The sequence below is a fragment of the Lepisosteus platostomus genome, chromosome 13 (genome assembly GCF_059453375.1).
Source record: "Lepisosteus platostomus isolate fLepPlt1 chromosome 13, fLepPlt1.hap1, whole genome shotgun sequence".
Taxonomy (NCBI): Eukaryota; Metazoa; Chordata; class Actinopteri; order Semionotiformes; family Lepisosteidae; genus Lepisosteus; species Lepisosteus platostomus.
In genome coordinates this window covers 15,287,372-15,312,144 of record NC_142623.1, presented here as the reverse complement: position 1 = coordinate 15,312,144, position 24,773 = coordinate 15,287,372, and the positions used below count along the sequence as shown (strand labels likewise).

Below are 24,773 nucleotides of genomic sequence, written 5' to 3'. Positions count from 1 at the left end.
TCTCTTTTGACAGATCACACTTTTATCTTCATTATTTCTATAGTAACAGCAATCATAATCCTGACTCTGCTACTGTTGCTCCTTTTCTTCATCTTTCACGTTCACCAACACAGAAGGGGCAGATACTCTGTTATTGATCACCATGCCTGCGGAAGCAGACTGCATGGACCCATGGCCCAGAATGGAAATGCAGAAGTGAATATACCCCTTCAGGACTTAAGTCAAGCAAATCAACAAGCTAATGGCAGCACCTCTCGCTAGGACATTCGGAACCATGTGTGATCAGCCCAGGACCCTGCCAAACTAAACGTCACTGCTTAATTCCTTGATCAGGTTCTCAGACAGGCCTGGCTGCTCACTTCCAGGAGAGGGTTTGCTAAATGCTGAGGTGGAAGAGCTACTGAAAGATTTTTTTTTCTTTTTGTTTCTAATTTAATTCTATTGGTTTTTTTTTTCTTTTTCTTAAGTCATCCGCCACAGTGTGTGAAAACCAACTGGATAAAGCTGTAGAGCAAACTGGAAATAGAAGAGGCAGCTACACAGTAATCTGGCGATAATGTGTCAGACTACAGTCAACAGAGTCCTGCAGGCTCCGAATCTCCAGCTAATTGCGATAGTAGATTCTCGGTCAGACCTGGTGGCAATGCGCTGCACTGGGACACAGTGACCATTTTCTCTTCTAGAAATTCGGCATTGTTATTACTGGAGTTTCTCTTTAATTGTCTGGATTAGTGTGTCTCTGCAGGGCTGGTTTTCAACTATGAGAGAAATTCCAGTGGGGCAGAACAGGTGGTTTCGCACTCGGGCGCCTCTTGGCGTTTGAATCAAACTATGATCCTAACCAGCTCACCATCCTGATCGGCTGGCACTAGGAGTATTCTTTCTCGAAGGTCCTGGGCAAAGGAAAGGTGAATTGTCCTGCTTTTGGAAAGGTTGGCAAAGATCAGCGTTAGGCTCTTTGTGTTTATACCTCTGAAATGGTCTGGAAAAGAGTTTGTTTCTCCTGAAAGAAAGAGAGATCTTGCTCTCTGTCTGTGGAGCAGAGCAAGGGTGGGGTGGAATGACCTGATGTGCTGTAGGATGTGATTATTTCTGCCATTACATGGGTCTATATAAAAAGTTTCCTCTTGTAAATATAAGGCCTTATCCTGATTATTTGTAACTATTTGGAAGCAACGTTTTCTGTTTTTGTTCAAAGCTAATGCACTCTGTTTTCAAAGAGAATTTATTTGATAGAAAATAAATTTTACTTTTGCTTTTCATAGATAAGAACTGATCCTTGTAAAATGTGATTAAATGTTATTTTTTTCCTTCTGATTTTTTTAATTTAATTGATCTTTGAACCTGCTCATCCTGGAAAGACCCTCGCTCGGGTTTTGTAAGATGGAGTCTGGGTTTTTTCACTCACCGTGATTGGCATTTCTCCCGTGGTGGCGCCCCCTAGTGGGGTTCAGCTGAGATTAATCGGCTGGGGAACTCTTGGCTTTCCAGCCCGCAGTGGTGCCGACAGGTTGTCAGCGAGAGATGCACCGCTCTAGTCAGTGCTGATGTAACAGGGCCCAAACATCCTGAACCTATTACAGACAATGATGCTAGATGTGGCCAGCATATGACTAGATATTGCTAGATATGGCCAGCAGCCATATCCCTCTGCAACCCACTGAAGCTCAGCAGATGTGAGCCTGGTCAGTACCTGGATAGGAGACCTCCTGGGACAAACTAAGGCTGCTACTGGAGGAGGTGTTAGTGGGGCCAGTAGGGGGTGCTCACCTTGCGGTCCATGTGGGTCCTAATGCCCCAGTATAGTGACGGGGACACTATACTGTAAACAGGCGCTGTCCTTCAGATGAGATGTAAAACCGAGGTCCTGACTCTCTGTGGTCATTAAAAATCCCAAGGCGTTTCTCCTAATAATCCCCATCTATGAATTGGTTTCATTATTCTGCTCTCCTTCCCACTAATAGCTGATGTGTGGTGAGTGTAGTGGCGCACTATGGCTGCCTTCGCATCATCCAGGTGGATGCTGCACATTGGTGGTGGTGGAGGGGAGACCCCATTACCTGTAAAGCATTTTGAGTGGAGTGTCCAGAAAAGCAGTATATAAGTGTAAGCAATTATTATTATTAGATACCCTGACTGGCTGGAGCTCTTGCAGTGGAAGGAAACCCAGTCAGTCAGGTGGCATAGCGGAGGGCCCGAACAGAGCTGCGCCCGTCATGCCAACTACCCTTGCAGGTGCTCTGCAGGTCCCTGCACGTCAAATAGCGAATGGCTCAGCTGTTTGGCTCGTTGGAGGAGCAAGGGGGCACCTCCCGCTTTCTTGAACAGGTAGGTGATTGAGTCAAGGCCTGAAATCCAGGTGGTGGTGGGTAAAGAATGATAAAGAGTCCATGATTCTGTGGTGCAGGTTTGTGTAGATTGGACTTGGCGAAGTCCAGGACTTGTTCTGAAATTTGCAGGCCTGCGTAGCACACAGCGTTCCAGGAAATAACACTAAAATTTGCAGTAGCTGGAATTTACGGATTGGTCTTTTCAGCGCATAATCAGATTTTCCAGACTCATTTTAACCGTGTTTGGAACCGTGAGCCTGAAGTATTTTAAAGTCAAAGTCCAAATACAATCTTGAGAAAGAAAAGAGCAATGAAATGTAGTCTTGGCTAAGAAATCGTGTTTTTACATCCCATGCCTAAAGTTACAGCACTCTGAGACAGAGCCATACAAGTTAACATTAAATAATTGAGATATTAATCATTTCAGCCTACTTTGTAGTAGAGGCAAAACACAAACCAGGCAAGAAGCACGTTGTAGACTCAGTTTTGATAAAGACAACCATATTCAAACTGTATTAATATAAGTATCCATCATTAAAGAGAAATGAAAGTTTAGGATTTCCGTTCCTACACTGGAAAGATTTCACGCTTAATTTCACTTCCCACTTTTTACAGTTATTACAGAAATCCATGGGTGTGAACTAGCACACCTCCCCAGCACACACACTATATGTTTTGCAATATGTTTTGGGCATCTTTATTCGGAAATAGAAGAGGATAAATAGATTTTGCCCAGGAGCAAGAAGCAGTAGAAATCATTGTGTGAGGGTTTGGTTTTCAAGGAGTGAAGGAACCACTTTTCTGATCATTTCTCTAGAAAGTAGAAGTTACAAATCCCTCGGGGGTCATTTCCTACTGGAAACTTGTATTTTTGTGCTGATACCACACTGTTCATGCGTTGGATGCTGGCTCCTAAAATAGCACTTGCCTTTATGACTTATTTCTGTGAGATAAAATAAAGTCTCTTCGATGTACATTCCTTTAGAAACTGACAGCAGGCTTAGAGGCTCACCCAGGTTCGAGGTGCAAACTGGAACTATTGAAATTACTTGAGAATTAAAATTACTTAAATACAAATCGTATGCTTCTCCTGAAAACAATCGACTTTGTTCGGCAAATAATTTTTTCAACTAATGAAGACAAAAAAAACTGCGGACATAACGACAGAAATGAGGGGTCATGCTTGCTGGATTTGGGGTATCGTCATGCTGTCTCTCTCTGGCTGTGGTAAGTACATGTTTAGGTTCACCGTGAAAGAAAGTACCAGCAGCTCCTGCAAGGACACAAAACAGCGAGGAGATGCAACCTTCAAAACTGGGGATACCAATGCTATTGGCATTGCATGTCTCGGTCCTTGGTTCGATTCTGGCCCCACCCGTGAGGAATCTGTCTGTTGTCCTGTGTGCGTGTGGGATTTCTCGAAATGCTGCAAGCTCCCGAAGACCAGAACTGGTCTGAAGTGTCGTTGGTGTCTCTACTGTCCCTGTGTGTCTGTGTGCACCCTGTGAGTAAGTGTTGTCCCCTCCAGGGTGGTGTCCTGTCTTGCGCTGTTTCCAAGGTAGGCTCTGTGACCTTTACATGGAATAAGCAGCTTTCTGATGATGAATGGATGGTTCATACTAGGCTGCCAGTGCTTTCTTATTGGCTGTGTAGTTCAAGTAAGTACATGGTATTTACAGAAGCCATGTTATCTTCTCCATTAGGAACCAAAGTGGTAAAACTTTGTAGAGGAGCAGTAGGGTAGTGAGCGGGGCTCAGGACTTGTAACTGGATGGCTGTGGGTTCAAGTCCCAGATGAGACTCTTGCAACATGTTTCACCCAGTTTGCTCCAGTGAGCACCTATTCAAGTCTATAAATGTTAATGGATAAGTTTTATTACACAATTTAGTAATTAGAGGCAACGCAGTGATACAGGAGGAGCTTGTTTTACCTCGTATCCAAGTATTAGAAGGTTCCACGTGAAAGAAAAAGGCCTTCTAAATGCAGAGATCATTTGTGTGAGCAATAAAGATTTGATTATACATTTACAGAGGTTGTTGTCTTCCCGATGTTGATGTAAAAATTGCAGAAAAGAATTTTAGGGTAACAGGACTAACAGGACTTGACACCTTTGAGATTCTGAGCAGTTTTTCCCGGTCTGATGGAGGCCATGTGGATTGGAGGGGCAGGAGGGAAATAGTGTCACACAAGGCTCTGCAGGTGCCAGGGAGCCTGTGCAGCACTGAGATGCTTCCCCACACTCTAATTCCTCGTCTTGCTAAAGACCATTGCAGAAGTATTTTCTTCTTATTTACTTGGAACTAATTAGGAATGTTAAATGACAAAGCTAACAGCACACTAAGCAGAACACTGCAAAATAAAAAAAAAGCATGAAGAGAATGACATTCTCATGCATTTTCAACCAGCTTGTCCTGGTGTGCTTTGTGCTGTGAAATCATGAGGCTCTTCAAAACAGTCTGGTTTATCTTTTATGGAGGTACTGGTCTCTAAAATAATGTTTTTTCTACTGCAGGAGCTGTCCCAGAGTGTCTGCTTGAGATCAGCCCTCAGAGAGCTGTGGTGAGGTATGGGGACCCAGTGACAGTGAACTGCACTGCAACACAGACACCCAGAGGAATGGGCTGGGAGGCTCCAGTTGGGTCTACAGGCATGAAAACAGGTGTCCAGTCTGTCACCTGGAGTGTCAGCAGTCTGACTGATTGGACTGCAGAGCCAAAGTGCTACGGAAGCTTCACTACTGAGCCCAAGCAGTGCAGGAAGAATCTCATCATCATTCTGTACAGTGAGTAGCCTTTTATAATTGATGTATAAGGTAACCCAGTGAGTCAGTGCTTCTTATTAATGTTAAATCCCTCTCTGTCAGGCAGTTCCCATGACTAGAGAAAGAGTATTCACTTGAAAAAGCAAACATTGTTTTGTAAACTGTTTTTTAAGTCTGCTGACTTAAGTGCCCATAAACATTGCTCACACATTACTAAAGGTGACAAGGTAACACATATACAGTATTTGTCTGTACTAGCTTCTTTAGAATCTTTGCATGCGTGTTTTTGAATTTTTACTCAAAGCATTGTCTCTTTATCCACAAGGGTTAGGAGTTAGCAATTAACTACTCAGCATCAAACGGGCTAGATGAGCTACATGGGTCCTCTCTTTTATAACCTTTCTCATGTTCTCACTTCCAGTACTGGTACTGGTCTTGCATGGGAGGTTATATACTGTATGTATATCTGTAATTGTCTGTAATTGTTATCTCTGCTGGGCTGTGCGGAGCTCAGCTGGTTCTCCCATCACCAAGATGCAGGGTTCAGTTCTTGTCAGTCTCCTGCCTGGTTTGGTCACTTATTCCTGATTCCTTCTCTGACGTGGGTCTCTGTGACACTGCATGGGTTGGTGGGGTGTTGTGGGCTCTTCAAAGCAGCGAGCATTTTATTTACAATGTAGAATGACAGGCTTAGCTCTTGTCAAGCTCATCCTGACATCTCTATTTCCTTACTAAATACACAAGACAGATTTGAACTTTAGACGAACAAAACAGTTTAAAAAAGTCTTCTTTGCTGCATCCTGCTAAGGTAAAACCTCCCCTTTCTTTAAAACCTTTATTTAATGATACCTCTGATTCCTGCTCTTGATTGGTCACTAGTCTATGAGTATAATCTTCACCACGGGCTTCTGGGAGATGTAGTTGAGGCAGAATCTACCATATTTCTGTCTTCAGTGGCACAATAGATCCCTACAGCAGCTAGTAACTGCAATATCTCATATTGTTGTCTTTCTCTTAGACGACACTTTTGTCCATGATGTTGGTGTTCTCAATGCAACATTGGAAGTTTTGTGAAATTAAAATAATCTGAAAAGGGCAAAAGATGGTACTTGTTTAGTTGATACAGATGTTGGTCAAATATAGTACTTTGCAAATGGAAAACAAGCAGAAAAGCTAAACTTACTCCTCCTTCCATGCGGATATTATATGAAATTACTTGAAATTAAGTGAATGTCAGAAACTATGCCTGCACTAACATCACAGTGTTAAACAGATCTGTTTTTCCCAAGGAGGGAAAGCACGCTCATTTCTAGTGATTTTCCGTCAGCAGATGATCGAATGAAATCATTGCACAATGTCGTCCCCACTGCAGTGATGAGTTTGTCCTCACGTGGACAAACCAAGTTTTGCCCGGCAGTCATGATGGCTGCACATATGTTGATAACCTTCAGATATTTCCCATCTGCAGTTTCTGTCTCCTTCAGTCTGGGGCAAGAGAGTGCAGATGTGTGTGAAGACAGGGCGAAGGGAACGGGCAGCACGCTCTGAAATCCCACACGCCAGCTGTGGCCATGAGCACAGTGCCACTCACTCCCACAGAGGCCATGCCCCTCTCTCTGTGTATGCGTATCTGATGAAGTACAGTATGTAGCTTCTTTTTCATTATTAGTGCTACACTGAATCACAAACACCTGGTTTTCTTTGGCTGCTTTTTAATTTCAATTGTAACACTACTGTTGTGTTTCGTGTGTTTCCCTTCAGAGTACCCAGACAGTGTCTCTCTCAGCTCTGACAGCCCAGTGGATCAGATGGTGGAGGGGATACAGTACCAGCTGCAGTGTGAGATCAAGAACATCACTCCTATTCAGGACCTCACTGTGAACTGGTACAGAGGACAGACACTGATTCACAATCAGACCTTTTCTCACAACACTACTAGAACACCTGGGAATGTGTCTGCGACCCTCCTGTTCACCCCTGACAGAGCTGACAATGGACAGCAGCTCACCTGTGAGGCAGAGCTCAACCTGGGACCAGAAGGACCACAGCCCCCCCCTGCAAATCAGTCTAATCCTCTCAGCATCACCGTGCTGTGTGAGTTTATGTAAACTTATCATTTGCAATTCAGTTATTCTGTTTGGTGTCTCTGTTGTATTGGTGTTCTGCTATTGGGCACTTTATCAAAAGCATTCTTCTGCATCACTGATATCCCACTAAGTGGTGAAATGTGTTCACTTAAGCTCTAAGCGACTGACTGTCATGTATTCCAATTAAACAGATATTAATTTTTCTTGTTCATCAGCTACAGCCAGAACACAGCAGAATTTACAACTAATAAAACTACGCCAGTTCGACAGACAGCTTTAGACTTCGTACAGTGACCAGGACCAGACGACACAATACTGCTGCTACTTACTGTTTTGTCATATCTTTTCTCTGTAGGAATGTACTGAGTAGGCTGCATCAATAGGACAGTATACTCTGTAATTTGATAGCTTGCATTAGTATTCCAAATTCAGATTTTACTTCGTTGCAATTAAGGATAATTTGATAGAACTGAATTTTATACTTTTATTCACAGATGAAGCTAAGATCACAGGGTGTCCTCTCAGTGTTGATGTGAAGGAGCATCACAGTCTAGAGAGCAGTGTGACCTGTACAACTGAGGGCAGCCCTCCCCCTGAGACCAGATGGGTCAAGGATGGACAGCAGATTGACCCCTCTGTCAAGCTGACCAGGACTGATGGAGGACAGTTCACCTATGAAGCTATTAACACACAGGGGACTGTGAATCACACTGTGACGGTAGAAGTGAGATGTAAGTTTTCACAGAATATCTAAAAGCTCTTACTGAAGCACTGATCCAGAGACACTGCAGGCTTCACAGCTTCTGAACCAAATATATTACCTCTTGTGTTAACCAGGAGCACATGTTTCCTCTAAGAACAATGATCTGTTTCTCAGAAGAATATCTGTTATTATGTCCAGGCTAAGCCTTATGTCCTTAACCCACAGATAGCTTAGTTGGAGCTGATGGCTTTTATGGGCTGGTTCCCTGAGCCCTGAGAAGGAGGCGGCAATTTCTTACAGATGAATCAGTCAATCAGACAGCTGAAAGCATCCTTAATTTTGCTCAACCAATGATATATTTCTACTGTCTTATCTAAGAACAGGTTTCTAAGAATATCAAATATTCCACTGGGTCTTTTCTAATCCATTTAATCAACCCACAGATGGCCCTGAGATCACAGGGTGTCCTCTCAGTGTTGATGTGGAGGAGCATCACAGTCTAGAGAGCAGTGTGACCTGTACAGCTGAGGGCAGCCCTCTCCCTGAGACCAGATGGGTCAAGGATGGACAGCAGATTGACCCCTCTGTCAAGCTGACCAGGACTGATGGAGGACAGTTCACCTATGAAGCTACTAACACACAGGGAACTGTAAATCACACTGTGAACATCTCAATTCAATGTAAGATTCAGCTTAAAATGCGTTTACTTTTTGCTATGTTTTTTCCGCATTGAAACAAATATTACAACTGCAAATTATAGAAAGTAAGACACTCCTCCTATCCAAATTCAACTTTTGTCAGGAGAGCAGCAGAAATAACAAGATATTAACAAAGTAAGGGAAAAAATAGAAGTATCAAGGAAATTTAAAGAATGCAGGAAAAGGAGAATGGTGGTAAAATAAATGAATGTCGAATTTATATGATAAAAAAGAATAAAACAAAGTCAGGGAATTCAGTGCATTACTCAGCTTATGTGTCTTTTATTCTCTGGCACATCTTGATAAAGTCATGAGCTGATGGAGAACGCAAACAGGACAAACAATAAATAATACAATAAATTATATATAGTACAACACACATTTCACAACTGCTATTTAAAATCATTTAGACGTCTGTGAGTTACAGAACCCTGCTTTGAGCTGCTTTATGAATTAGGAACGCCTTGAAAGGTAGAAAAGGAACATGTCCTATTAAGTAAAAGGATCCTGCCCAGGACTTAAACTTCTCTCTAATAAAGACGCTTAAAAAACCAATGGGAAGCCATTTCCCCATTCTGGCCAACGCATCACTAACCAAGGAGAGATGTCTTTTAGCCTGAGGCTTCCACAATATTGGAAAGCAGAATTTCCTGAAATAAACATGGCAGCAAACCCTTTTCATGAAGAGTACAGGTTCTCTTCCAGTATTCAGAATACCGGCACAGAATCTGGTTTCAGATCTGCTGAAGTATGAATACTCTCACAGAGTCCAGTCTTCTACATTACCGCCAACAATGGTGATGCTACCTTCTTTCCATCCAGCCATCCATTGATCTGTCCTGGCTTGAGGCCTGCTTTGTCCCATTAGTCATCCTTATGGAGACGGGCTTAATGACCTCAGTCATAAAAGCACTGCTCACTGTTTCATTTTTGTATTTGAATAAGGCTGATTTAACCGTTTAACAGTGAATTATATTTGTCTGTGTTAACAATTAGCACCCCTCCTTTGATCATCTGTATCTGTCACCATGTTTACTTGCCTCCAGTCCCACGTGCAGCTCTGTAAATGCATAAGACATAATCATCATATTGAACCTACAGGATAGGTTAGATCTACGGGGGCGTTCATTTAATTAGCCGTCTGTGGTTAGAGTCATTCATTGGAAGGGTAGAAAGCAAGATCCCGTGGTGTGAAGTTGCAGACTTTGAGCTTTTGGGAATCGGTGCCATTTGTGTTGAAAATAAAAATCCCAAATGATCCAAAAGATACCCCGTTCAACATTGTATCCTCCACCCACAGATGGCCCTGAGATCACAGGGTGTCGCTCCAGCATTGATGTGGAGGAGCATCACAGTCTAGAGAGCAGTGTGACCTGTACAGCTGAGGGCAGCCCTCTCCCTGAGACCAGATGGGTCAAGGATGGACAGCAGATTGACCCTTCTGTCAAGCTGACCAGGACTGATGGAGGACAGTTCACCTATGAAGCTACTAACACACAGGGAACCGTGAGCAAGAATATATTGATTACGGTCGTATGTAAGTAAGAGCTACAGCAAGGCTGTTTTTGAAGTGGGGATGTGAGTTATCTACAGTAGAGTTATATAGTTATTACTCAACAGCACACCCTGTGATTTCCTGTTCCATGCTCTTATTGCTGAGGAGGGCAGTGGCTTGTGGTAACTGACATGGCTGGCACTTCCAGTAAGTCTTTGAGTAAACCACCATGCCCTTAACATAGGGCAACACTTGTGTATCTATTATTATTATTGTTGTTGTTGTTGTTGTTAATGATTTATTTATTTGACTGAAGCCTGTATCGAGACTGGCTTCCAAAATACATGATGTTAAAATACAATGCATCTACAAACTAATATGATAGAACTGTTTCTTAGAACTCATTGAAGAAAGATAAAATGCTGGTGCTTCATATTATGATGCAATGTGTGATGCCATTAAGTGAGAAAAATAATGGAAGAGACGTTGCCTACTCGGCCAGGTACATCTGGAGCTGATGGCCTTTATGGGCTGGTTCCCTGAGCCCTGAGAAGGAGGCGGCAATTTCTTACAGATGAATCAGTCAATCAGACAGCTGAAGGCAGGCGACAGTCCAGAGAAGTGCAGAATTAAGGACAGGCAGAGAGTCGCTTCACTGATTTGAAATGTCTCACAAAGCTGTGTTCTCAACCCACAGATGGCCCTGAGATCACAGGGTGTCCTCTCAGTGTTGATGTGGAGGAGCATCACAGTCTAGAGAGCAGTGTGACCTGTACAGCTGAGGGCAGCCCTCCCCCTGAGACCAGATGGGTCAAGGACGGACAGCAGATTGACCCCTCTGTCAAGCTGACCAGGACTGATGGAGGACAGTTCACCTATGAAGCTACTAACACACAGGGGACTGTCAGACACACTGTGAATGTTACAGTACAATGTAAGAATTTCCTTTAAAATCTAATTCCTCAGGGTAGACGTGTTACAGACGCTGATGTGATTGCAAGACCTGTTGTCTACATTAGCTGCACCATTCTTAGCTGATATTCTTGAAGAGCTTCTGCAAGGGGCATCATAGTTATGAGAAATGCACTGAGTGCTTTTACCCATGCAGGAAAGAAGTCAGTTGTTTAATGCAGGAAAGAAGTTAATTGTTTTTCATTGTGAGGAAAGATAGTAGGGGGGATGAATATCAATGTTGAACAGTACACTGAAGCCCATTGAGTGCTATTACACTTTTTTAAGATTGAAAAAATAGCATGCAAAGAATCTGTAAAGATAAGCAATAAAGACATGCCCAGTGTGATAAACTCAATATAAGTCTTTTATGTGGCAGGGGATGAAATACAGATTTGACATGATCATACTTTTTTTTCCCCCCCAGACAAACCAACTTTTGATTTATTGAATAAAACCCATCACTTTCTCAGCGGAAAAACAGTCATTTAAACATGCACAGCTGAAGGCAGCCCATCCCCTCAATACCACTGGAATTATTCCAGAGGTCCTGACATAAAGATCATGACCACAGACAGCAAGTCTGAGATCACCATCGCTGCCGCCTCAGTTGGAGATGGTGGTCAGTACAAGTGCATCGCTACAAATTCTCTTGGGCAGGCGGTCAAGATATTCACCGTGATAGTGGAGGAGCAGGGTAAGGTGTTCAACATCTCCTTATAAAAACACAGTAACAGTGTGTTTGTACCTGTGTGATTCATTGGCTTCATTTTATCATTTTCTGCATCATTGTTTGCCAGATCCCTGCTTTGTTTTCTGTGTTTTACCATACTGTACCTTACTGGGACTACAATACTCGAAACGCGGAAGAGAGAGAAATTGAAAGCAAAAAGCTTTTCACTAATTTTTTAGTTTTTTTTAGTTTTAGAAACAAATCATTCCTTCATGATAACAACGGTATTTAATTTCTGTTTAAATTAGCAGAAGAAGGAAGAAATTTCCTGTATTGGTAACAGTATTTCATAACATTTCTTAAATTCTTCACGAATTGAGGGAAAGAAGTAGAACTTTGTGACGTATCGTAGGGGAGACTCCAAACCGGTTCCATAAATTTTAATCCAAAGTTTGATGTGCATCATTACTGTTCAAGTTACAGACTCCTTGTTAACTCGTGTAATTTAAACACCTATGAAGCGTTTCTTGCAGTTTTTAATTCCTGGAATTGAGTTATTGAGTTTGAATGGTCTTCAGTTTGCAGTCTAATAGTGTTTTTTTCTCTTTTGACAGATCACACTTTTATCTTCATTATTTCTATAGTAACAGCAATCAAAATCCTGACTCTGCTACTGCTGTTCCTTTTCTTCATCTTTCACGTTCACCAACACAGAAGGGGCAGATACTCTGTTATTGATCACCATGCCTGCGGAAGCAGACCGCATGGACCCATGGCCCAGAATGGAAATGCAGAAGAGAATATACCCCTTTCAGGACTTAAGTCAAGCAAATCAACAAGCTAATGGCAGCACCTCTCGCTAGGACATTCGGAACCATGTGTGATCAGCCCAGGACCCCGCCAGACTAAACGTCACTGCTTAATTCCTTGATCAGGTTCTCAGACAGGCCTGGCTGCTCACTTCCAAGAGAGGGTTTGCTAAATGCTGAGGTGGAAGAGCTACTGAATGATTTTTTTTCTTTTTGTTTCTAATTTAATTCTATTGGGTTTTTTTTCTTTTTCTTAAGTCATCCGCCACAGTGTGTAAAAACCAACTGGATAAAGCTGTAGAGCAAACTGGAAATAGAAGAGGCAGCTACACAGTAATCTGGCGATAATGTGTCAGACTACAGTCAACAGAGTCCTGCAGGCTCCGAATCTCCAGCTAATTGCGATAGTAGATTCTCGGTCAGACCTGGTGGCAATGCGCTGCACTGGGACACAGTGACCATTTTCTCTTCTAGAAATTCGGCATTGTCATTACTGGAGTTTCTCTTTAATTGTCTGGATTAGTGTGTCTCTGCAGGGTTGGTTTTCAACTATGAGAGAAATTCCAGTGGGGCAGAACAGGTGGTTTCGCACTCGGGCGCCTCTTGGCGTTTTAATGAAACTATGATCCTAAACAGCTCACCATCCTGATCGGCTGGCAATAGGAGTATTCTTTCTCGAAGGTCCAGGGCAAAGGAAAGGTGAATTGTCCTGCTTTTGGAAAGGTTGGCAAAGATCAGCGTTAGGCTCTTTGTGTTTATACCTCTGAAATGGTCTGGAAAAGAGTTTGTTTCTCCTGAAAGAAAGAGAGATCTTGCTCTCTGTCTGTGGAGCAGAGCAAGGGTGGGGTGGAATGACCTGATGTGCTGTAGGATGTGATTATTTCTGCCATTACATGGGTCTACAGTATATAAAATGTTTCCTCTTATGCTGATTATTTGTAACTATTTGGTAGCAAAGTTTTCTGTTTTTGTTTGTTTTTAAAGCTAATGCACTCTGTTTTCAAAGAGAATTTATTTGATAGAAAATAAATTTTACTTTTGCTTTTCATGGACAAGAATTGATCCTTGTAAAATGTGATTAAATGTTATTTTTTTCCTTCTGTTTTTTTATTTAATTGATCTTTGAACCTGCTCATCTTTGAAAGACCCTCGCTCGGGTTTTGTAAGATGGAGTCTGGGTTTCCTCACTCACCGTGATTGGCACTTCTCCCGTGGTGGCGCCCCCTAGTGGGGTTCAGCTGAGATTAATCGGCTGGGGAACTCTCGGCTTTCCAGCCCGCAGTGGTGCCGACAGGTTGTCAGCGAGAGACGCACCGCTCTAGTCAGTGCTGATGTAACAGGGCCCAAACATCCTGAACCTGTTACAGACAATGATGTTAGATGTGGCCAGCATATGACTAGATATGGCTAGATATGGCCAGCAGCCATATCACTCTGCAACCCACTGAAGCTCAGCAGATGTGAGCCTGGTCAGTACCTGGATGGGAGACCTCCTGGGACAAACTAAGGTTGGTGCTGGAAGAGGTGTTAGTGGGGCCAGCAGGGGGTGCTCACCCTGCGGTACATATGGGCCCTAATGTCCCAGTATAGTGACAGAGACACTATATTGTAAAAACAGGTGCCATCCTTTGGATGAGATATAAAACTGAGGTCCTGACTCTATGTGGTCATTAAAAATCCCAGGGCATTTCTCCAAAAGAGTAGGGGTGTAACCCCGGCATCCTGGCCAAATTTCACATTGGCCCTTACCAGTCATGGCCTCCTAATAATCCCCATCTACAAACTGGCTTCTTTACTCTGCTCTCCTCCCCACTGATAGCTGATGTGTGGTGAGCGTTCTGGTGCACTATGGCTGCCTTCGCATCATCAAGGTGGGGCTGCACGTTGGTGGGTGGTGGAGGGGAGACCCCATTACCTGTAAAGCGCTTTGAGTGGAGTGTCCAGAAAAGCGCTATATAAGTGTTAGCTATTATTATTATTATTATTATTATTATTATTATTATTAATAATATTATTAGGTACCCTGACTGGCTGGAGCTCTTGCAGTGGAAGGAAACCCGGTCAGGTGGCATAGCGGAGGGCCCGAACAGAGCTGCGCCCGTCATGCCAACTACCCTTGCAGGTGCTCTGCAGGTCCCTGCACGTCAAATAGCGAATGGCTCAGCTGTTTGGCTCGTTGGAGGAGCAAGGGGGCACCTCCCGCTTTCTTGAACAGGTAGGTGATTGAGTCAAGGCCTGAAATCCAGGTGGTGGTGGGTAAAGAATGATAAAGAGTCCATGATTCTGTGGTGCAGGTTTGTGTAGATTGGACTTGGCGAAGCTTGAGGTTTTGAAGCTTGTCTTCCATGTGGTAACCCCCCTGTTCTGAAATTTGCAGGCCTGCGTAGCACACAGCGTTCCAGGAAATAACATTACAATTCACAGTAGCTGGAATTTACGGATTGGTCTTTTCAGCGCTTAATCAGATTTTCCAGATTCATTTTAACCGTGTTTGTAACCGTGAGCCTGAAGTATTTTAAAGTCAAAGTCCAAATACAATCTTGAGAAAGAAAAGAGCAATGAAATGTAGTCTTGGCTAAGAAATCATGTTTTTACATCCCATGCCTAAAGTTACAGCACTCTGAGACAGAACCATACAAGTTAACATTAAATAATTTAAAAAATTATAATTTCAGCCTACTTTGTAGTAAAGAGGCAAGACACAAACGAGGCAAGAAGCACGTTGTAGACTCAGTTTTGATAAAAACAACCATAAAGACAACCATATTCGCACTGTATTTCTATAAGTATCCATCATTAAAGAGAAATGAAAGTTTAGGATTTCCGTTCCTACACTGTTTGGAAAGATTTCACGCTTAATTTCACTTCCCACTTTTTACAGTTATTACAGAAATCCATGGGTGTGAACTAGCACACCTCCCCAGCACACACACTGCAATATGTTTTGGGCATCTTTATTCGGAAATAGAAAAGGAGAAATAGATTTTGCCCAGGAGCAAGAAGCAGTAGAAATCATTGTGTGAGGGTTTGGTTTTCAAAGAGTGAAGGAACCTCTTTCTGATAATTTCTCAAATCCCTCAGGGGTCATTTCCTACTGGAAACTTGTGTTTTTGTGCTGATACCACACTGTTTGTTCATGCGTTGGATGCTGGCTCCTAAAATAGCACTTGCCTTTATGACTTATTTCCGGTTTTATCTGTGAGATAAAATAAAGTCTCTTCGATGTACATTCCTTTAGAAACTGACAGCAGGCTTAGAGGCTCACCCAGGTTCGAGGTGCAAACTGGAACTATTGAAATTACTTGAGAATTAAAATTACTTAAATACAAATCGTACGCTTCTCCTGAAAGCAATCGACTTTGTTCGGCAAATAATTATTTTTTCAACTAATGAAGACAGAAAAACCGCGGAAATAACGACAGAAATGAGGGGTCATGCTTGCTGGATTTGGGGTATCGTCATGCTGTCTCTCTCTGGCTGTGGTAAGTACATGTTTAGGTTCACCGTGAAAGAAAGTACCAGCAGCTCCTGCAAGGACACAAAACAGCGAGGAGATGCAACCTTCAAAACTGGGGATACCAATGCTATTGGCATTGCATGTCTCGGTCCTTGGTTCGATTCTGGCCCCACCCATGAGGAATCTGTCTGTTGTCCTGTGTGCGTGTGGGATTTCTCGAAATGCTGCAAGCTCCCGAAGACCAGAACTGGTCTGAAGTGTCGTTGGTGTCTCTACTGTCCCTGTGTGTCTGTGTGCACCCTGTGAGTAAGTGTTGTCCCCTCCAGGGTGCTGTCATGTCTTGCGCTGTTTCCAAGGTAGGCTCTGTGACCTTTACCTGGAATAAGCAGCTTTCTGGTGATGAATGGATGGTTCTTACTAGGCTGCCAGTGCTTTGTTATTGGCTGTGTAGTTCAAGTAAGTACATGGTATTTACAGAATCCATGTTGTCTTTTCCACTAGGAACCAAAGTGGCAAAACTTTGTAGAGGGGTAGTGGGTAAGGCTCAGGGCTTGTAACTGGACAGCTGTGGGTTTAAGTCCCAGGTGAGACCCTGCAACATGTTTTCACTAAATTTACACAATTAAGTAATTAGTGGCAAAGCAGTATTACAGGAGGAGCTTGTTTTACTTGGGTATCGTATCCAAACATTAGAAGGTTCCACATGAAGAAAAATGTCTTCTAAATGCAGAGATCATTTGTGTGAGCAATATTTGATTATACATTTACAGAGGTTGTTGTCCTCCTGATGTTGATGAATGCATTGCTGAAAAGGACTTTAGGGTAACAGGACTAACAGGTCTTGACACCTTTGAGATTCTGAGCAGTTTTTCCCGGTCTGATGGAGGCCATGTGGATTGGAGGGGCAGGAGGGAAATAGTGTCACACAAGGCTCTGCAGGTGCCAGGGAGCCTGTGCAGCACTGAGATGCTTCCCCACACTCTAATTCCTCGTCTTGCTAAAGACCATTGCAGAAGTGTTTTCTTTTTATTTACTTGGAACTAATTAGGAATGTTAAATGACAAAGCTAACAGCACACTAAGCAGAACACTGCAAAATAAAAAAAAGCATGAAGACAATAACATTCTCATGCATTTTCAACCAGCTTGTCCTGGTGTGCTTTGTGCTGTGAGATCATGAGGCTCTTCAAAACAGTCTGGTTTATCTTTTATGGGGGAACTGGTCTCTAAAAGAATGTAGTTTCTACTGCAGGAGCTGTCCTAGAGTGTCCGCTTGAGATCAGCCCTCAGAGAGCTGTGGTGAGATATGGGGACCCAGTGACAGTGAACTGCACTGCAACACAGACACCCAGAGGAATGGGCTGGGAGGCTCCAGTTGGGTGTACAGGCATGAGAAAGGATGTCCAGTCTGTCATCTGGAATGTCAGCAGTCTGACTCATTGGACTGCAGAGGCTAAGTGCTTCGGAAACTTCAATACTGAGCCCAGGCAGTGCAGGAAGAATCTCAACATCAGGCTTTACAGTGAGTAGAGTTTTCTAATTCATGTACTGACTGCACAGTGAGTCACTTTCATTTCCTTTGCTCACAAACACAAAGTGTTAAACCACCATCTTATTAAAAACGCACCATAAATGTCGCATTAAGTTTGTTTTCTCTTCAGATGACCATTCCAGCTATCACGCTAGGGTTCTGATTTAAGCAGTTAAAGCCGTAAATGAACGATTGAGAAGGAACAGCGTTCTGGTTGTTTGCTGGCCATGTCTTTGAATCAGAAGTTAACGTTAAATATTAACTCGGTTCGCCTTACTGTTTTGCGAGAACCTTTCATACTGGATGTATTGCAAAAATGCATTACCAGAGTAAAGCTCCAGACAGGGTTTGGTGCCCCCGTGTGGCCCAGCCCGGCGTCGCACGTTTCTTTTGTTGTCGTGTAGCCACACGGAAGAGATACAGATACAGCAAATACAGCTGGAGGCACAAAACACACTCACAGTGAAATAAAAGCGCGGACACTCTGGTCATATTACCTACCCCTGTATAGGTCTTATTTCAGTCTGGAATATTTTGCTAATACACAGTTTTAGTATCGCAAAATTACAGTAAAACTTTCAGTGAATGCTCAGTTAGTTGGGCATAGATGTCCTCTGATAACCTTAGCTGGCCCTGCGGCAGTGCAGTCTATATGCACTCTTGACATCCGTGCGTGTCGTCTGCAGCGATCTGATGTGTAGGATCTGTTAAGAGTGGCCTTTAAAATTGAGTGCAAAAGTTGGAAACTAAATGTGCATCATTTTCCGCATCATTTTCTTTAAAAACATTGATGCAGTGTTACTATCTTTGCAGAGTACCCAGACAGTGTGTCCATCAACTCTGGGAGTCCAGTGGTCCAGATGGTGGAGGGGAGACAGTACCAGCTGCAGTGTGAGGTCCAGAACATCGCTCCTGTTCAGTACCTCACTGTGAACTGGTACAGAGGAAAGACACTGATTCACAGTCAGACCTTTTCTCACAACACTACTAGAACACCTGTGAATGTGTCTGCGACCCTCCTGTTCACCCCTGACAGAGCTGACAATGGACAGCAGCTCACCTGTGAGGCAGAGCTCAACCTGGGCCCAGAAGGACCACAGCCCCCTCCTGCAAAGCAGTCTGATCCTCTCCGCATCACTCTGAAAGCCTTGAGGTCTATTGGACTGTGTAGGTTTATACAGTCCTACTGTACATGCTGTTTCCTGTGCTTTATCTCAGTCTCTGCATAGCTGCGTAGCAAGGGTGGGAGTTCAATTGATAGCAGGAGTAAAACTGCAGTTTTTATATTACTCTGGCCTCCTGGTGTCAAGGCGGTTGTGCAAGTTGCTAGTCGGTACTAACGTCTGCTGGTAATATCTGTTAATTACATCTCTGAATGATTCACTTGTATTCAGTCACATTAACTGGACAGCGATTTTGAAGTTCCTTGCGAAATAGCCCCTAAAAATGATTTTGACATGTCTATTGGATACACATAATACTTCCAAGTTTGTAAGTGACTAGTGTCCTGAAGTAACAATGATCATATGTGTGGTTTCACTTCTACAGAAGTCCAGATTTCATCTAACACCCAGGATGGGTAGCAAGTGTGACAACACCTCTTTCACGCTTTTCTTTAAACCCAGCAATGGCGAAACTGTAAAGTTAAGGATCTTTTCGATATAACCCAAGCAACAAAATCTGCCCATTACACTGCTGCAGTCTAGCGATAGAGTTTTGGAGATTTTCTGTTCAGACTCTTATTATCTCTGTATCTGTCATGATCTCACCCCCCGCCTTAACATTTCAGGCGGGGGGTGAGACTGTTGTGCAGTTTGCAATGTGTTTATTAATTAATTAATGGTCTGTACAGATTGACTGGCACTCCAGCGTCAAATTGATTTCTGTTGGAACACTGGATTTTCCTCCTTGTATCGTAACAACTGTGTCCTATATCCTCAATCCACAGATGGTCCTGTGATCACTTGTCCTCCCAGCGCCACTGTGAAAGAGGGTCAGAGTCTCGAGAGCAGTGTCCCCTGTACAGCTGTGGGAAACCCTCCCCCTGACACCCAGTGGTTGATAGATGGGCAAGAGCTTGAGCCCGATGAGCCCCTGTCCAGGAGAGATACTGGACTCTTCACATTTGAAGCTGAAAATAGATACGGAAAAGTGACACAGGATGTGGACGTTACTGTGATCTGTACGTTGCTTCTTAAATTCTAAATCAAATGTGGCCGACTGTAAATGTTCCCTGCCTAGACACAAAGAAACCATACTTTTTTGTATTCATGCTTTCGTAAATTAAAGGAAGAAAACAGAAATTGAGATACTGTCCTAATTTAAAGGCTTGAGTGGAGACGAGATGGAACGAAAGAGATGTTGTTGACTCAGCTGGAGCTGATGGCCTTTATGGGCTGGTTCCCTGAGCCCTGAGAAGGAGGCAGAAATTTCTTACAGATGAATCAGTCAATCAGACAGCTGGAGGCAGGCGACAGTCCAGAGAAGTGCAGAATTAAGGACAGGGAGAGAGTCGCTTCACTGATTTGAAATGTCTCAAAAAGCTGTGTTCTCAACCCACAGATGGCCCTGAGATCACAGGGTGTCCTCTCAGTGTTGATGTGGAGGAGCATCACAGTCTAGAGAGCAGTGTGACCTGTACAGCTGAGGGCAGCCCTCTCCCTGAGACCAGATGGGTCAAGGATGGACAGCAGATTGACCCCTCTGTCAAGCTGACCAGGACTGATGGAGGACAGTTCACCTATGAAGCTACTAACACACAGGGGACTGCGAGCCACACTGTGACGGTAGAAATGAGATGTAAGTTTTCCCAGAATATCTAAAAGTCAGGACGTACATATTACTGTTGTTAAGTATGTATAAGCTAAAATAAGGTTGTTTTAAGAGGTAAATGAGGTAATTGAAAAACTTTTCTTGAAATTGGGTGTAAGGTATTTACGGTAAGGCAAAAATACTCTTATGAGTAATGCAGCTTGTGATTTCCTGTTCCGTGCAGTTATTGCTGAGGAGGGGAATGGGGTGTGGGAACTGAAATCACACTTTGCTCTTAAGTCTTTGAGTAGACCAACATGGGGCTACACTCGTATATCTCTTATTTAACATTCAGTATTATTGTTACTGTATTGGCTGAAGCCTGTATTGAGGCTGGCTTTCAAGAATACATGATAAAATACAATATATCTACAAGCAAACATAATAAAACTGTTTCTGAAAATGTAATTGAAAATGCTGAAAATGCTTTTGATTTCATGCAATGTAATTAAAATACACTTAATACTGAATATATCATTCTTGTTTTTCTGCAGACAAGCCTCAGTTTGTCCAGTCTACTGAAAGTCTTTCCCTTGCGGCTGGAGGATCAGTGGTCTTGAACTGCAGCGCTGAGGGGAGCCCACTTCCTCAATACCACTGGAGGTACCTGGAAGCTCCTAACGTACAGGACAGCAGCACAGGAGGATGGTCTGTGGTCAACATCACTGCAGCCACACCTGAAAACAGTGGCCAGTACACCTGCACGGCCAGGAACTACCTCGGAGACGCGGCCAGGACCTTCACACTGACCGTGCGGGAGGACGAGGAAGGTAATGGCAAATGATAAATGCCAGAAAGTTTGCATGTCAGTGGCAGACCTGAAAGGCCATGTTTTAATTCAGGGGCTTTAAAGTGAGTGATGGGTCCTCAGTGAGAGTGGGGAGTTGTGCCAGTGTGTTGGCTGGAAAGGAACAAGTAGAGGTTAATTCGCACAGCTCAAGAGACACTGCAACCGATACATTATTTTCATCTTTCTTTTTAGTTTTCAGCATGGAATCAACCTCTAGTTGTTCCTCTATTGGACGTTTCACCACAGTCTGAAAGGCTGCAACATTAAAGTATAATGTCACTGACTGCAGGCACGTACGCTATTAGCAACATTTATTTTAGACTGTTAATTTCTGGAACCACAGAATTTTCAGCACTAGCAGCATCTTTATCAGGACTCATTTTGCTCTTGAACCTGTTACACCCCAGAATGTGATGGCACCCCCTTGAGCCTGGCCAAGTGCCAGTTCTCCCAGCACAGGAGGCCTGGCCCATTGGCATAGGGGAAACCACGGCTCTGAGATGTGTCACACTCCTCACACATGCAGCACATATAAGTTCAGGATTACCCCCACAAAACAAACAGCATCACGTGCACATTTTATTTTAATAGCATTTTTGCCTGATTTATTGTTCTTTTGGCAGATCGCAGCTCCTTCGATCCGATACTTACTGGGACAGTGACAGCGGTGTTGCTCCTCGTTCTAGTCGCAATAATATTTTTTACTATTTGCTTACTGTGTAAGAGATGTAGTTGAGCCAGAGAAGGCTCAGAACCCAAAGGGGGGAAAAGAAAGGTACAAAACGGATCATCAGAAACCAAGCCCTTTGTGGGATTTCTCTCCATCCAAAGGCAGCCTCACCCAGAGGGCCTCTGGGATGGCGGCTTCGTCATGGATTGAATCTCCAGTGAGCTGGCTGAGGTCTATTGCTGAAAACTAGGCTGGAATTTCCTATTTCCTTCCATCACCGGGACTGGCCTTTCCCTGCAGAACTGCTCCACTGCCAGAGAACCAGTCCTGCATTTCCCAGAGTGCAGCAGTGCACTTTCCCGCGCATGCGGCACCCTTAGCCCAGCCCATCCTCCTGAGCCCAGGCTGCCGCATGAGGAGGATGACAAAGGAAGAAGAAGAAGAAGAACCAGGGACAATGGAAGAGGTGAAACAGAGCTAGGATTAGTGAGCTGGCGGATGGCTAGGCTCCCTTTGTTATTTATCTCTGGGACTCTTCCTTGGCTGGTTACGGAGAGGGAACAGAGATCTGGGGAAAGGGAAGTCGCTGGCTTCTCAATAAAGATGCACGTTACAGGAAGCAAGAATCGGACAGACCTGCTTGTGGCTGGGGCCGGTGGGGTGGCTTCACTGGGGGGATGACCTAATGTAGTGTGACTGGCAGAAGACCCACCCTCCACTGGCATCCAGAAACATCTTTCATCCTGTTACAATTTAATCTCTTCCATATTCAAAATCGATTTCATGCGTTTGAAATTTCATTAAAAAGTTCCTCTCGCTTAGAAATGAGTATATTTCAGCTCGATTCGAAAGATGGAGAAACAATGTGACATCTCACGAGCTTTACGGCACTTTTCTGTGCTTTTATTGTGATTTTACTGAGATTTACTGCATTTGGCTGTGTTTTCTCATGAGGCCAGCGCATTTTACTGCATTGTGCTCTGCTTTTACCACAGTAATACCACAATAAATATGTATAAGAGCAGGAGCAGTGCTACATGCTCCAGTGCATCTGTTTGAGCATGGTGAAAAAACGATGATACAGTTACTCTGAGTGGGGTAAATACAGCTGGGCTGGGCGCTGTGTAGGCAGCCTAAACAATTAGTAGAAGATTCACATATAATTTAATCACAGGGGTATCAGACTTCATTCCTGAATGCCCAGCGTCATCTGGGATTTGTAGCAACAGTGCTCTGTTACATAGCTGGTCTAATTAATGAAATAATAATGCTTCTAACCAGGCTCCAAGTGTTTTACAGGGAAGTGTTACATTAATAAAATGAGTGGTGTGGGAAATCTACTGCAAAAGATCTTAAATATACAGTAACCTCTCTATACAGTATGTGTAACTAAGAAAATGGTTAGGTCAACTGTTTAATTGTTTAATTGACAACAGAGGGGCTACTGAACCCATGTTTCTATAAGGGGCCCTGTAATGCAGATTAACAGACTGCTTTCTGTCATTTCTCTGGCCTCCCCCCCCCGCTGCCCAGCAACTCTACCGTCAGAGGGCAGAGTGACACAGTGTGGTTTCCGGTTTACTGGAGAAAATTAGAATTCAAGCGTTCCTGAATGTCAATCTTCAACTTCAACTTACAAAAAAAACAAAAAAAAAAGAGAGATCGTCTAACTGAAATGTTATTGTTTTCTTAAATAAAGTATGTGACCTCTACCTAATTTGTTCAGTGACAAAAAATGTATTTAGTTAATTTTAGGTGGCATGAGAGGAGAAAAAATACAACGTTGACTGTAAGGAATCTTGTCCTTGAAAATTCAAAGAGAAAATGATTTCAGTTTTGACAGCACTTGAATGCAGATCATCTCTTCAGAGCAAGTTTCACCCCCCCATTATCTTAAAGTAACTGTAAAACCAAAGCAGATGCTAGCTAGGGTGTGATTGATGAAGAACATTGCAGCCACGTTTCTCAAAAGGCCGTAGAGCCTTCATTTTCATTTTCAAGCGCCACAAAATAAACTAAAAAAACCCACAGTGTAACTTCCTTTCACACAACGTTTTCCACTCCCACAATTCTCTGTTCTTTCGTTGGTGCTTGTTTTAAAACGGAAGCTACATATTCAAGGCCCACATTCTACACTCGAATGTATTCCTCCCTGAAGCCAAAGCTGTTTTTCCTTTCTTGAACTCATTAGATTAGATCATTAGATTAAAACAAAGAGAAAACAATTCCAGAATGACTGTCGCCTTCCTGGGCCTTTTCGTCCTCTTCTCTAGTGGCTGTGGTAAGTGAAGCTCCAGGCTGAGTTTGTGTAGCACATTTTTTCGCTTTCACTTTAGGTCCTTAAAAAGAGCTGTCTTTCCTTTAATGTGTTGTGAAAGGTATGTCAGTGTCCCCTGTCCACGTACAGACACAGAGCAGCTGTGAACGGATTGTGTTATGAAATTTATTCGGTCCACTTTTAACTTTGAGCTGTGAGCCTTCAGGTGTATACTGGGCCAGACGTGGTGATTGTGTCTTAAATGTGCGATATCGTTTGTTATTTCTGGGTTGGATACCTTCGCTTTGTGGCTGTAATTTCTTGTCTGCGAGGCAATACAGCCCAGCCTTCTTTGTGACTCCTGGTTCACCTCTATTCTGCCATGAGTCAGTCGGACCATGTAAAATTAAACTAAAAAAAATAAATACAGATTTTTGGGTTTCATTGGTTAAATTTAAGCAGCCTGCAAAGTAAACTATTTTTGATCTGACCCTATAGCCTTCTATTTCACAATTGGTAATTACTAGTTGCACTTATATTGCACATTTCGAGGTATCCCACACTGTGTAGAGTAGTGTAGGAACCACTCCATTCAAAACGGAGGTGTAGCAACCTTCATCCTGCCTCTGTACTGAGCAGACCAGGAGGAGACGAGAGAATGAGGAGGAACTTTAAAAAAATAAATGTATTCATCCAAAGAATGGCACCTCCCACTGCAGTGTCCCTGGTCACCATACTGGGGCAATGCTT

General features: G+C 43.3%; 2 protein-coding genes across 4 annotated transcripts in view; both read left to right on the top strand.

The window, feature by feature from the left end:
- LOC148650050 (intercellular adhesion molecule 5-like) overlaps positions 1 to 24,773 on the top strand; it is a 57,509-nt gene that overhangs the window by 13,854 nt on the left and 18,882 nt on the right. For 2 of the 3 annotated variants that reach the window (XM_088603412.1, XM_088603411.1), the window contains exon 12: positions 14 to 1,317. In XM_088603412.1, coding sequence (XP_088459538.1) covers positions 14 to 261 — 248 coding nt within the window. In that variant the 3' untranslated portion in view covers positions 262 to 1,317. Of the gene's footprint in view, positions 1 to 13; positions 1,318 to 17,228; positions 17,487 to 18,308; positions 18,663 to 19,443; positions 19,678 to 20,057; positions 20,295 to 20,800; positions 21,077 to 24,773 lie in introns of those variants that run through there. The other variant, XM_088603409.1, reaches the window with a different exon arrangement.
- LOC148650051 (intercellular adhesion molecule 5-like) lies at positions 2,989 to 13,554 on the top strand. The gene is made up of 9 exons (XM_088603420.1): positions 2,989 to 3,557; positions 4,844 to 5,113; positions 6,854 to 7,186; positions 7,674 to 7,910; positions 8,326 to 8,562; positions 9,881 to 10,117; positions 10,773 to 11,009; positions 11,454 to 11,723; positions 12,314 to 13,554. Exons 1-8 carry the CDS (start codon positions 3,464 to 3,466, stop codon positions 11,516 to 11,518), a joined length of 1,710 nt encoding a protein of 569 aa, XP_088459546.1. The 5' UTR covers positions 2,989 to 3,463; the 3' UTR covers positions 11,519 to 11,723; positions 12,314 to 13,554.